The 15,126-nt window shown below is 43.2% G+C and overlaps 1 protein-coding gene across 2 annotated transcripts in view; it reads left to right on the top strand.

The window, feature by feature from the left end:
• The window catches only part of LOC100652108 (proto-oncogene tyrosine-protein kinase receptor Ret), a 32,794-nt gene that overhangs the window by 3,129 nt on the left and 14,539 nt on the right, over positions 1-15,126 (top strand). For both annotated transcript variants that reach the window (XM_003394074.4, XM_012320494.3), the window contains exons 2-4: positions 13,650-13,871; positions 13,956-14,083; positions 14,159-14,294. In XM_003394074.4, the coding sequence (XP_003394122.2) occupies positions 13,650-13,871; positions 13,956-14,083; positions 14,159-14,294 (486 nt within the window). The remainder of the gene's footprint in view (positions 1-13,649; positions 13,872-13,955; positions 14,084-14,158; positions 14,295-15,126) is intronic.

The raw sequence follows: 15,126 nt of genomic DNA on the forward strand, positions 1-15,126 counted from the left end.
GGCGCGAACGTAACATCACCCTCACCAGGTGACGCCATAATACCAACGTGGAGTTATCTGCACTCAATTCCGCGTTAATTCCGAGACCGGTGCACGCGGCCGATTAACGTTCGAGACTCGCGACCCGCATGCACGCGCCAATCTATGGCTGCTTATGCTTGCGCCAGCAATCGACCGTGTCTCTTCGAACGAACACCATTAACCGTTCGTTTGTCGTTCGCCGTGGTTTACCAGCCAAAAATACTACGTCCATGTAACGCGAGCGATCGTTGCAAACGACGAGAGCAAGAAAGAAGAGAGTTTCCGACTTTTTCAGCAGCACGGGCGTCGGGCAAAGTGGCAACGATGGTAAAGTTGTCGGTGAACGATGAAATCGACGAACCGCTAACATCGCGTGCAGCTACGAAATCGTTAATCAACGCCGACCTTAAAAGCAACCCTCGCACCCTGACTACCAATTCGTAATCAGAACAAGAGGGGGAAAGGTAGAAGACCGGCCAGAAAGAAAGAAAGGGAGGACAGAGTTGGGGGCGTCGGATCTCCAAGAAAGATCGTGACGTTCACAACGAACGTAGCGCGAACGCAAAATCAAAAATCCCGAGTGAAGTAAACGATCGGAACTTGCGTGAATTTCCTAATTTCCGTAATTTCTGTGCTGCCGTAATCTGCTTGTCCGGAAAGTTTCTTTCGTTTTGTAAGGAAATAATAGACGCACAATGTTTTTTGTTTTATATTACTTTATTATATTAGTTTATTATATGTACGAACGTAATAATGGAAATATAACGAAATGGATCATACCTAATTAGATAAAATAATATAAAACAGAAATTGTTCTTCTTCTATTATCGCCTTATGAAACGAAAGAAACTTTTCGGACAACCTGATATACCTGTCAGTCGACTCGTTAGCGAAATACGTTTTCATCGAAATGGGAGCAACGGTTGCGCATCAGCGCGATGACAAAGGGATTACTAACGTTCCTCCAAACGTTAGCTACTCGGCCGAGCTTCGATCCACCAAAAGGCAAAAGGTTTCTCCGAGTTGCTCGAGCAAACACCGATCGCCGAGTACCTTTGTACTTGGTATTTACCAGGTGCATTGCGTTTCGGTACGCGTTGTACACTTTACGGTTCGTCGCTGGCCGATTCGATCCTATTCGATGCGCGTAATTCGTTATCGACGGAAGCAAGTTCCGTCGCTACGCTCTTTATGCTTTGGCCTTTGTTCTCCGTAATCCTGGCGGTACATGGTCTATCAAGGTCCTTTGTTTGCACATGATACAACGTAGACGATGATCGTACGATGAGGTATCGTACATCGGAATTTCGATCGCGATCGGTTTAAAACATTCGCCGCGTGTGCCACGCGAATCCAACTCGCCGCATACCTTCGGATTGCGTATGCCATCGACTCGAACCAACCAGGCGAAATAAAATTCCTGAAATTATGAAAGAGTATTTCATAATGTTCATATCGGTTATATACGCAAAGTTTCGCGATACAAAGACGGCTATTGTGCGAGACGCGGTGAACGCGTTAAGGTGCGTTTAGATCGAGCGTGCGAGTGCCCGTTCGTCGCTCGTTTTAGTAAAATGAAATTCCGCACAAAGAATTCGCCCAAGTGCTCTAAAGTTGCGTTCGCAATATCGATATTCGTTGCTGATATTTCCAAGTCTGCGACGTTATCATACGTAAAAACCATCGATATATATGTATATCGTCAGTGCGATATTGCCGATATTAGGAGAATGTTGAGAACCTCGAAGTATTGCCAATAAATATTGATAGTTTGAACGCACCTTTACAGCATTCTAAAGAATAGCCGAAGAATGTTTATTCGTTTCTTTTAACCGCGAAAGCAGCGACGAATTCATGGAACAGGCTCGCAGATGTTTCGTTCGATTTAAATGACGAAAAGAAACTAGCGATGTGCGACTTTCAATCTACTTTTTAAAACGAAGACTATCTTCACGCACGCGTGACGATAATTTAATTGATTTTATTTCCACTGACCACACAGAGCGTAACAGAACACGCGGGCCCCACTTCGGCAGCTAATCGTACACCTAAAAGCAACGAAAGAAGTTCGTGCAAACGTGTACTTTATTTGTCTTTGTCGTTTATCAGGCAAGCTCCTTTTCAATCAACGCTTTCCAAATAAATGTACCGCACGTGCAGCTTCTACGGCCATGGCCTGCCCTTTCCTCGAACTTAAGCTCTATTGGACTTTTACTTGTAGAGACACTTGAAATCTATCGCGTAGCAACGCTTGTTGAAAATGTCGAGATACTTAGATTCAGAATCGACTAAGCTTTTCAACAAGTTTCAAGAAAACTAGAAATCATTCGGAACGTAAGAGGATCCATTATCAGTTCTAAGACGTCTATGGACTCTACCTTCTTCAAATGCAAGATGGGGTGATTTTGAGCATCTTCCGCGGAGTTTTGATTAGACGAACAAAATCAAATAGAAAATTCGTTGCATCTTATAAACGAAGATCTCGTAAAGTTGTGTCTCACGAAGAAAGAGTACATATTTAAATGAACGTTCTTCGTTGTATTTAGATGTATGCTCAGGTCGATGCTGCGAGCCTGACACGTTCTACCGCACCCTGTTACACGCTCCGTTCTGTATATGAATTTCAGAAACTAGTGAAAATTTGATCGCCGAGAATAATTCTGAGAATCGAGGATCGCCGAATATCGCAAGAAATTCCAAAGAACGCACCGAACGTGTCTCTCTCGTCTAACTGAGTTCCGATCTAAACGAGGTAAAACAGCGAGTTTGGCTCGACGTTTCTTGCTCGTTTAGTCCAAACCTGCGACGAAAAGGTTAATGGGAGAAGCACGGACGCGCGATGGAAACAATGGGAACACGGCGAAGGTGGATCGACCTAGTCGCCGCGCGTGTTTCACGCGTAATTCGTTAACGTTGTAATTTAATTTAAGGTTTACTAGGAAAAACATTAAGCGTATGTAGGTGAACCGTGAGTGAGAATCCCACGGGTATGCCACACCCCATAACCCAAATACTATAACGGCAAGAAGAGGAAGCAATCGTTTCGCCAGTAGCTTCCTCCAAGTCCGCCAACTTTTTCGAAAATGGCAATTTACGACGACGGTTACGGCGTAGGTGCGATCGCCGATGGAATTAAAAGTCGCACTCGTGAGATCAACTTTTAAGTGTCTCGTAAACGCGAACCAAGACGCATCGTGATACGTGTTACGAGTCGTTAACGAGTACAAGAACGGTAGGAGCAGGCACGCCATTGAAATTACAACGAACGTACCTTCTCGTTGCTGTACCGACTCTACCTACCTATCTACCCAGCTACCCTTTTTCTCCTTTTTCGCCGCCCGTTCGTTGACGCGTTTTTCCATAGTCGGTTATTTCCATGGCAAGCGACGAGACGATTAACGGGACGAATACCTCTAATTTGAAAGTCTAAACGAGAAGAGCGAGCGTCCTTTTCGTACGGTCACGGTATCCTACGTATATGCTAATACTCGTTTCCATCTTCGTAAGCATCAGGGATCGAGCATGTATCCGACGTATCGCGTAGCGTCCTTCTTCTCTGCGTTTCGCTTTAGTCTTCGCTCATAGCGGAGATCAGCTCGTCAAAGAGACGATGTCCGTGTATCGTTGATACTGCGTGGTGCGATGAAAACCTTCTTGCTTCTCTTCCGTCGGTCGAATGATCGAGGAGCGCTACTGACAACACGCCACAATCATAGTCTTTGCGTTCGCGCCAACCGAGCGACGAATGCCTCGTTCTTCCGGCTTAACAACGTTTTGTAAAACGAACGAGCGAGTTACGTTTAATAAGATGGAAGCGTAAAGAAAACGTTCGTTTGCCGCTTGGCGATCGTTCGGTCGATTGTATTAGGTTGTCCGAAAAGTGTCTTTCTTTCGCAAACATACAAACGCGAAACCAAATGTGTGAAATGTCGCGATGTTTGTCTCGATAGAACAAAATGGATCGTACGTAATTCAACGAAATAATATAAAACAAATAAACGTTGTGCGTCTATTATTTCCTCATAAAACGAAAGAAACTTTCCGGACAACCTAATAAATGGAATATTCGGATGATCTGAGAACGCTCTATGCCTTCGCGACGAATGCCGGTGGACGTTCGCGGAGATTAAAACGAGCATTCAGAATGATCGATAGCTGTTTCCATTTAATCTTCGCTCGGACCCGTGACAACGATGAACGATGAAGAAATTACAATTGCGATCGCGAGTTTCCTCGTTTTCTACCATTTATTTATTTCGTTGTAAACGGGTTGGCTCGCCTGTTATAGACAAACGAAATTTCGCGGGGTAAAAAATTAACGCGATTATTACAATGATCGTGTGAACGTCGAACCCGTTTCGGAGAATTTTCTCTGCGTTTTAGTTTAAGAGAAAATATATAGAGTGGCGAAGGAAGTTCACGCCCCCAGTGAATTGCTTTGCTGAATTTGACAATCCGACGATAACATCGGTATGTTCGTGGGTAACTGTTAAAAGGACGAAAAAACAAAGTAGGATGGAAAATTTGCTTTTTGACTTCAAGAACACACCGATGACCTCGCAAGGTAGATTCGTGATTTTGTCTCGTTATTTCATACATGCGATTTAATCTTGGCGGAGTTACAACGAAATATAAATCGTAATTAACACTAGAACTACCACACCGGCCAAATTGATTGGTTTTATAATTTTATTTTTAAATTCCTGCTTCGTGTTATATATTTTTTCCGCAATGTTATAATGATTTTCGCAATGATAACTAAAAGAATAACATAACGAATTTCATTTTGTTTTTTATGTATTTAAACTGAAAATAACGTTGTATTAAGACTAGTCGTATCGATAGCAGTCGAAATGACTGGTACTTGTCAAAGTGTAAAAGGGTGCTGCAATCTGTTTATCGACCCACAATTAATTAGTTTCCTCGTTTTGTACAACTTGTCGACGATATCAGTTATGAGGAAAGTTCCGGATCGATCGCTAGATCGCTAGATGCTAACACTAGAGATACCACAGCAATCAAAATGACGGGTTCTACAATTTTATAAATATGTCAACCCTCGTTTAGGTCCCAGCTGGATTATTAATACCAAAAATGTACTACGTAACATGGAGTTTCTTCTGTAATCAATAAATATAAAAATATTCCATTATTTCGTATTTTTTAAAGACCAATTAATTTGGCTGGTTTTGGTAGAAATAGCTTCGTGTTAAGTATCGGTAGTTCTAGCGTTAAATACTCGAGATCGTAAAATATATCTCTTAGGAAATCTACTCTACACGATTCCATCCGAATCCGAATGGTTTCCAAATCGTTGCTTTTATTTGAAACGCTGAAGTGTTTCTTGATTCGGAGAATCCATCGAACGTTTCAATATTATTTCTAATTTAATATGTTCAACGTCCATTTGTAAAAGCAAACATTTGGAGGAATGGTTGGTGAAACCATTGGCTCGCCCTTTCCACGGTACGAACAATCGCGCGAGCGTCTCGGGGCGATTCTTGGAGCACAAAGGATGTTCGGTTTCCGATTCGCCGAGCGATCGGCGAAAAGAACTCTCCTTTACACTTTCGTATTATTAAATTTCATTGAATTATTAAGCTGCATTCCGCTCGATCGTTGGAAGTCTAAACGCGCGATTACTCGCGGGTATCGTAATTATGGTTCATCGATCACTCGTATCTACGCTGTTATTCGAATCGAAACCGGTCGTACAACGTCGATAACGACTGGAATCGATAGTAGGTCGCGATCGAACGCGCGATTTGAAAACACGCGTCATATCGTCTAGAAATCTACATGGTATGAAAAAAAAAGCCAGTCGTAAAATAAGAAAAGCAGCCGGATCGATGAATGAAATATGAGGTAAAAATGAACAAGAAATTAGTCACCGTGGCTCGTTACACGTTGTATCGTTTCCACGTTGCATCCGTAGCATTATACAGAGCAAACAGAAACGCCATACGGCCGTTTAGTTAGCCGTTGTCAACGTCGCTTTCCAGTACGCGTTTGTAGCGTATTATCGCCAGAACTATGTGCTATCGAATCGTGTACACCATCCGAGTTAATAAGAATATAACGCTACTGACACACGGTCAATTTCAACGTGCAACGCGACTACTCGTCCACGCGTTTGACGAGCTCGCAACGTACCTGCCCTCCGTTTAACGAATCGAGACGATCCGTTTTGTTAGAAGTTGCAAGTTGCAAATTGTACGTTGGCACTGACAATTTCGTTCGATATATTTTCGTTCGATTTAATGGAAGGAAAATATTTAAAATTATGCAAACGATAGGTATTTCAAGGTATTATGAAGCGATTACATATAGTTGGTAGCATTTATATTGTGTGACGAACGCGCGCCGTTATCTTTGTATTGGTTGCTTTGTACGAGAAAGAACGATTTAAGTATCCTGCTGTTTATTCTACGGAAATACGAACCATTTATTATAGCTTGAAAATGCTTAAACAATTCCTTCCTAACGATAACGTTTTTAATTGTATAGGTATATTGAATAGATCTTTAACAGAGAGGAGATTGTCCTTTTCCTTTTCTTTCTTAAATTCCACGCGATCTTCTTCATTATAGCTTCGAATAATATCTGCTACGATTGCTGTTAACAATTGTACAATTTCGCGAGAACCTCTATGCTTTCCTCCGTGATAAATTACAAGCTGTCTGTTATCGAGATTGGTATCTTTTCTTGAATACTGGTAACACGTGAAAATGAGACAATTTTCTCTTCAAAATCTATGGGAAAGTGAAACGTTATTTTTAGGGAGAAATTATCTACGAATTTTTAAGCTATGATAAATGGCTTCGTATCTTCGTCGAATAATCCACACGATATTTAAACAAAGCCACAACTGTACAGATAGTTATGCGTCCGAATATTAATGCGACTAACGGTACGGAACTGTACGCGAAGTCAGAAAAAGGTAAAACGAGTTTTTCATTGTTCAGAATTAAATCGTGTAAACGATACCTACGACCGATGTACGAGAGAAAAAGAACCATTAATCCTATAGCTGGGAACCGGAAAAATTTGTTAACCGTGAAAGTGAAACAAATGAAACGAATCTATTTTCGTTTTGACGCGAAATACGAACGAAATGACGTCGATAGAAGATGAATGTATGGTAGACTGTACAGAGAATATTTCAAAGAAGCAATCTACGATCGGGAAACTAGACGAGGGCGAAAGTTAACGAAAAAGAGCCAAAAGAGACGGGACGAGAACACGAACGAAAGACGAAGGATAACAGAAGAAAAGGAAAAATCGCTTTTGTTCGCAGCGGATCTAAGAAATGAAATCGAAGCGCTGGTTACGAGGTAATCGCCCCTTAAAAAGTAGGCCGTGTTTACCGTAACTTTGATTAACCGTTCGACGCCTTATTGCCGGTAAAATTGGCACGACGCGCTTGCGTTACGTTGCGTCGCGTTATGTTTCGAGTTCCAGGCGAAACTCGTTCACGAGCGCCGTCAACGAACCACAAAGGGGTGAATTAAAGAAACGGTCGATACGTGGCTACGTGTATACATACTCGAAGGACGACCTGCGTCCTTTCACAACGTCGCTCTCGAAGCAAATGGAAGGAAGGCTTTATTCTCGCGTGATTTTCATTCAAGATTTCGGTCGAGATTTCGATCGACGGATATAGCCGCGCCGGTTGCGCAACGACGTTACCGGGTTGGAAAAGTCGGAAGAAGCTTAAAGCCGAATTTAGGAGCCGAAGGAACCAGGTGGACGAACGCTGTTTAAATTTTTGTTTTATACGCGAATGGAACGAGGATAAAAGTATCTTTCTTCCAGAGTGAAACGACGTAAATTCGGTACAGTTTTTACTTCGGATGACCATCGTGGGTGCCTGGTCCGCAGCGAAGCCGAATTTGCATATTTCCAATTTGGATCATCGTCGTGGCTGATTCGTCGAAAAACCTTGTTTTCATTCGCGCTTCGTCCAAAGTGACCGCCGAATAATGTAAACAAGGTAGAGGTATCCACCTTGGGTGAATCAACTGATAGGAATATTCCGCCGGTTTTCATCTTTCATTTTCATAGCCGCTGTGAATGTCCAATGTGGATCACCCGATGCTCATGGAAATCCAAAATGAAAAGGTGTAAATTTGACTCGAACGTGAAAGACGAGGAGCTATCTCGTTCAAGGTGACCACTCAGGATGATCACTTTGAAGGAAAGCGATATTTTTCGATAGATTAAGCGAAGATATGTAAATTACATTATAATTGAATGTAAAAAACGAGAGCTGGTGTATTCATATATTCGTTTGAGATATCCAAGGCAAAGTTGGCCCTACTTTGTTCGCTGCTTCGTTCGTTTTTCGGGCGAAACGCGGACGAAAATGTTTCTCGACGAATCATCCACGATGTTCGTCCAGAGCGAAAAGGTGTAAATTCGACTTTAACGAATTTCTCTTTCGAGATCGAGCGAAGGATAAGCGCGAAGAGACAGGCGACGACGGCTACGTTTTAAAAGTGAACGCTTTCGTCTCGACGCGCTTTCCCCGTTCGTTTGCCCCGATCTTCTCGTCTCTTTTTCGGAAAAGCCGATAAATATCGAAGAGAGATATTAAGAAGGTCGTAAGTTCGTTGTTACGGCGTTTAAAAGTTACCGGGTAAGAGCAACACACCTTTCCCCGAGTTGGGGTGTCGAAATCACCTAAATATAGTTAAGCTATTTCCGAATTCGGCATAGCGCGTGGAAACGGGCGTCGTGAAAACGAATGGGCCTGGCTGTCGGTGATCGAAAAAGGGAAAAAGAAGGAAAACCGAGGTGTCGAATGGCTCGAGGGTGGCGCAGAGGAGGGAGAAACTGGTCGACGGTAGCCGAGTGATACGTTCGCGCGAGTGTCGCGCGACAATGAGAAACTTGTTAATTTTCCGAGCGGAGATGTTTGTACAGGTGTGCGCGATCGAGCTGTTTTCGATGTCTACGTTCAGTCGTGGCGATGCACCATCGTTCGAGAGCGATAGGCGATGGAAGATATTTTTTCAAGATCGGTGAGCACGAGAAAACGAAGAAACGAGAAAGAAACCGGTGAGAGGAGCTGAAGAGTATCTGAAAATCAGGACACGCTCGAGAAGACGCGAAATCGAACGAGATACTCGTGAAAGACGATGGAAGATGCGCGTATTACGAAACTGACAATCGTGAGAAAACGGAAAATCGAAGAAAGAAACTCGCAGAAGACGCTGACAAACATTTGGAAGTGGGCAAAGTAGGAAATCGAAAAAAGATAGTGAAGGGAAGAGACTGAAGCATCGAAGGAAACTGAAGAAGAAACGAGAGATTAACGTTTGTCATGTATCGCGAATGTTAATAACGTGATAAAAATAACGTAGCAAAATTGTAGAGTTTCATATCGTACGTTTCCGTTTAGACCTATACATTGTTGAAATTGAAAGACTGCGAGATTATACGTAGGTGTTAAAGAAGTATAGACAATAAAAAATATAAATGATGCGCCCTAAGGTGAAATTTGAGTAGCAGTTTTCGAGTCTAAACGTCAGGCACGAAAAACGTTAAGCTTGGTTGTTAGAAAAGTAAACCATAAGTATATATCAAAGAGAAAAGTAATGGGGAAATTCCTAACCCGTAGGGGAACAGCTATGAATAAGTAAATAAATAAAATATATTTTAGCGCAAGCCAAGCAATAAAGATATAGTGCTGCCTACTAAGAAAATAATAGGAAACGAAAGAAAGTGGCAGTCTCAGGTGAATTAGGCGTCTGGTCAGGTATACGCGATGGCGAATCAATTTACAGGAATAGAGGGCGCGTATATCGAGATGGTGATACTATGGTGGCCTTACGATGGGCGCAAGACGTAACTAAGGTGTCGAGGTGGCCCGACTCGAACGCGGCAGGTTCTTGCAGATCGGCGACCGAGAGGGTGCCGAGTTGTATGGCTGCGCGTATCGTATTCACGGTGTCTCTGTTTTCGGGAATCGTAACTCGATGTGCGAATAGGGTTTCCAGGTACAACGATCTCGTGCCTCTAGAGATCTACTAGAACGACCGATCTCTCGTCTTTCGACCGATTTCGTTTTCGATCTTAACGATCCGATATCGTCGTTCACCTTCGATCGCACGCTGAAAGAATTTTTTAAAGACGCGTTCAGGGAACTATTTTCAAATCAGCCAGGAACATTTCATCGACACAATTTCACCGAAACCGGCATACGAAATCACCGACCAATCGTTTCATCGACGTCGTCTTCTGGCGAAAATTATTACGCTTATCGCCATACGTTACCGTCCGTTATGCACAGTCGCTCCCCTTACTCAAATCTATGCTATTGATATTTCTTACGACTGCCATACAACTCGCTTCTTACGACTTTTCGACGGGAAAGGTAACTCGCAAATAGCGGCGAACATACTCACACGTGTATCAGAGAATTATGTACCTATGTGCAATACGATGTTGAAAAGCGTGGGGGATGGTCGGAGTGAAACCTACCCTAACCTTGAAAAGATTCAAGATAATCCAAATCTAATTTTCTTTCAAGCAGAAATGAACGTGGGTAAAGTTAGATTTTTTACGGGCCACGCATACGTACATCAGGGTGGTAATTTTGGCAATATATCAAGAAATTGTGGAAATTCCTTCCAAGTGGCTCGCTATTTGTAAATATTTACCTACATGATTTACGTTAATTAATAAAGTACCAATACAGTACATAGTAATATCGTAGTAATTTTTATCATTTCCTTTTATCTTTTCGTGCATGGAAATGAACGTTTAGATACAAATGTACCATTAGCGATGACATATGACAATTAATATAGCAATTATCGGCAAAGAGAGAACGTCGATGATTTCATTCCTATAAATAAACATCGTCGGCGAACTCTGTGTCAGTGAAATCGTGTCGACGAGGTGATCGTCGATAGTTCAAAGGTAACCCGCATTTAGACCAAATGACCAGCAACACGTAGAGCGAGGATAATAGAAATCGTTCGTGCTCGTTTAACGTACCAATGATTTACAACCTTTTCCATCTCGTGACACAAATTAATTACTAAAATTTTGCGGTACCGTCGAAAGATATATCGTGCTCGCTTCAAGACAGAGCATTCATACCAGACAGCTATTGTTGCTTTTATACTATAATTTAAAGAAAAAGACATCGGTGTTTTTGACTAAATGCAGTAGCTACAAGAAGTATTTGTAATACCCCCATTTTCCAATGAACCGTTTTTACCAGCTTGCATACTTCATTTTCATAATACAATGGAGTCTCGGCTATTCGAGTTCCGTATTATTCAAGGTGCTTCCAACTTCACCTGCGACTTCATTTTTCTCGAAATTTTAGCACGAAAACTGTTAATCAAACTTTCGATCGATTAAATACACCTACAACATACGATACGCCTATGCAAACCCAAATACGCGTACAACCTTAAGCCATCAAAATGTCTTCTATGATTTTATTATACGACTTACGAATACTAATGAATTATTCCGTATTACTCAAGGTAGGCCTGATTCATATCACCTCGGATGATCAAAGATCTACTGTACTCTTTATAATCGTATAAAATTGCCGCCAAAAGATGAAACTTAATATACTTGGACTTAGCGAATCAGTAGGTAAATACCGTAATAAATACAATGAAGTGCGAGTCCTCGTTGCACATTGTATATTCAGCTATTTTATATTTTGAATATTGTTGCCCCACACCGTTTAAAAATCGTGTTAAACCATCATCGAGCAAACCGTTCGTAAGCTCGTTTATGACATCAAAAGATTTATCATCCTTCGCGACGAACGCGTTCAAATAATTCAGCGAACGAATTCAACTAAACGGCGACGGAACGCCTGTTCCCGCTTAAGTTTCGCTAACAAGAGGATCGTTCGCGCGCTTCGTTTAAACGCACCTTAACGCGAAAGACTTTGTGCGCGCATTCGCCAAGCAGCTAGATCCTAACGCGTAACACAGACGCCACGATACAGAGACGTGTGCGTATGCGAGCGCGTGTGCCTGCGCGCAAGTCTGCGTTCCAGATACTTTGCGCGTTTAACTCGACTCTCGCGTGACCGTCGCACCGTTCGTCTTTCCACCGTACCCTCGATATCGTACCCTCGCCCTCGACATCGCCATCACCGGAGGCCTTCCCTACCGAAATATCTTCTTACCCTTTCACGAAATACACACGCGTCCTCCTCCCACGACTCGAAATTACCGGGCCGATCCTCGCCTAGAAATTCCTACACGCGCGAAACTCCAAAACTCCATCTCGAAAATTTCCATAGAGTTCGGTCGTAGAGATGGCGCACGATAGGAGAGCGAAATGTCGCGCGAACGATCGAAACGTGTGGTATCGATCGAGGCGAACACGGTGGACGCGGCACGTGCAATCGCAGATGTTGCAGGAACGGATCTCGCCCGCGTATGGAATCGCGCAACCGCGACTGCAGTTCCGCGAAAACACCGCCGAGGATCTTGATCGCGATCCTTATCCTGCAAGAGCGTGCGGCCGAGCGCGTTCGCCGAGCAGGACTTTAACTACTTGCTGTGTATCGATTAAACGCGCTCACCTTGACACGAGTCGTTTCCACGAAGTTGACCGTACGCGAACCCTCACCGTTGAACTTTACAATGCCAAAGACGAAGCGTTTATTTTCGTCTTGCGATCGAAAACATTTTGCATCGCAGGAGCTGCGATGGCTCGGTCGTATTGCTGACTCTTGCATTCGTGTGCGAGAGGTATGGCTTATGGTGTTCGAGTGTCGGTCGTCCCTTTTTGGCTGGCATCGCTGCGAGTTGATTTATCGTCTTTAGTTCAATTTCTGGTGGTTAGGAACTCACTTGGAACTTTCTACGTCCCTCGTGATCGACTGTTCAGAAATTCATTCTTATCCAATCTGTTAGTACGGAAACAGGCTACCAGCGTCTCGCCGCCGATAACAGGCTTGTTAGGTTGTCCGAAAAGTGTCTTTCTTTTACAGACGCGTCTTTTACAGTGATGCATCTTTATAGAAACACGATCTAATCTGTCGAACGTTGTGATCTTTATTTTGATAGAACAAATGGATCATACGTAATTCGATAAAATAATATAAAACGGAAAATGTTGTGCATTTATTATTTCCTTATAAAACGAAAGAAACTTTTCGGACGACCTAATACTTGCTTACTTACCTATGGACTGCTAGTACTCACGGTATTGGAGCCTTGTGCGCGAGTACCAGACTGATTATCGCAGAAAACTTACCCTAGCAAAAACGAGAATACTCGTACGCATTGTTTCAATGCGATGGAAGTCGCCGATGATCTTAACAACTGATGCGACTCGAATCCTAATCTAAATGCTATCGTCGGATCATAGGTGACTTCGAGAGATTACATTCGCTAGTCAGGTTGCACAATTTTGATTCATTATCTTATACGATAACGAACAACCGTAACGACCATTGTCATATAAATTGCAGGATATACATTGAAACGAAGCATGCTAGAATTATGTTCCGAATACGATACCAATTAAGCGTAGAATAATAAAACGACAAGTTCTCGCCGTTTCGCGTAATAAACAGCGACTCGAAATTTACGTGTACAGATAACGAGTCGGTAAATGGTGCCGCTTCTCTGTTCCAGAGCTCTACTTTCCTCAGTCGAACTTGGCCGTAAGGATACCGTACTTGGCGCGGGACGATGCACACATTTCATGGAAGATGAAGCTGCTCGAGCTGAGGACTCTTCGAAACGATTCGACGGAACCGAGTCGCGTGAACTATCGCGTCACCGTGCCCCGCGAACCGACAGTTTCCATAGATTCCGAGACGAACAGCCTGCTACTGCACGGTTTTCCAAAGAAAGGTAAGCGTAGCAAATGTTCTTCGATCTAAGCGTTTCGCTGCGAACGCAGACGTTACCGCGTCTTTCGTTTCCTCGCTTGCCAAGGCGCGACCGGATTCGATACGATCGTCGTTGTGGCGAAAGAAGACGACAGCAACGAGGCCGTCCTGGAAATCACGGTGGAACCATCTCGTGTTAACGGGACGGAAATCAAATGCGCGGACTACGTTCAGGTAATTAGATCGTCGCTCCACGGTCTATTTCGCGAGACTCTGTCGCTCTACCGTTTAACGTCGTTTCGTTTTCAGGACATGTGCTTCTGGAACGCGTCCAGGTATAGGATATACGAAAATCAGCCGGTCGCGATGATCGGTACCTTCGGACCTGGCATTTACACCGACCTTTGCTCCAATTTTCACGTAACCGACTACAAGCTACTGAACGGCAAGTCACCCTTTCTTTTCATCCTTGTCCTCACGTCTCGGCGATAACTCGGCGATAGAGAATCACGTTTTCTAGACAGGAAGAAGGAATATCCCTGTGCGCTCGAACAGGAACGACATACGCTCCCACGCGTAACTATTAGCACGTTTATCGATTTTACGTAGGATGCTATGGTTCGTTCAAATCATCGATCAAGCGATCGATCGATCGGGGTTTTGCATTCGAGGTGGAGAGGGATGAATTTGTAAAAATTACTCGCAAGAGTGGCGAGAGAAACGCGATGAATATGGATCAGAAATCCTTTAACCTCGGCGAAGAAGTTCACGCGCGTTTATTACACGCGAGGCTCAGAGATGTTTGTTCGAGAGCTTAATGAAACGTTGAATTATCATAGAAACTTGAATAGCACGAATGTATTACCAAGGTTGATTAAAGCGACGATCACGAAGTGGACACGACACGGTGGATACAAACGAGCAGAAGTTCAACGTCGTTATACGCAGAAATAAGATTTCTACCTTTCCACGAATATACGATTTTTCATTTATCTCGAGATTCCATGGTCTTTATAATAAATTCCAGATATACACAAGTCGAGCCACAGGGGATAATAAATATTGTTAAAGGCTTCGACCAGAGCTTAAACGTTTTTGAAGTTAATCTCGTTTCCTGTAAGCGTCCTAATATCTTACGAATGGGAGTGTATCTGTCTGACTCTCCCGCTCGAGGAAATAAATCCATCGAACGCGTGCGCGCGTGCACGAGCCGCTAATTCCTGGAATTCCCGGAAGGCGAGTTAAGCGTTCGTGGAAAAGTAGCGGGGAACGTACGA

This window comes from Bombus terrestris, chromosome 3 (genome assembly GCF_910591885.1).
Source record: "Bombus terrestris chromosome 3, iyBomTerr1.2, whole genome shotgun sequence".
Taxonomy (NCBI): Eukaryota; Metazoa; Arthropoda; class Insecta; order Hymenoptera; family Apidae; genus Bombus; species Bombus terrestris.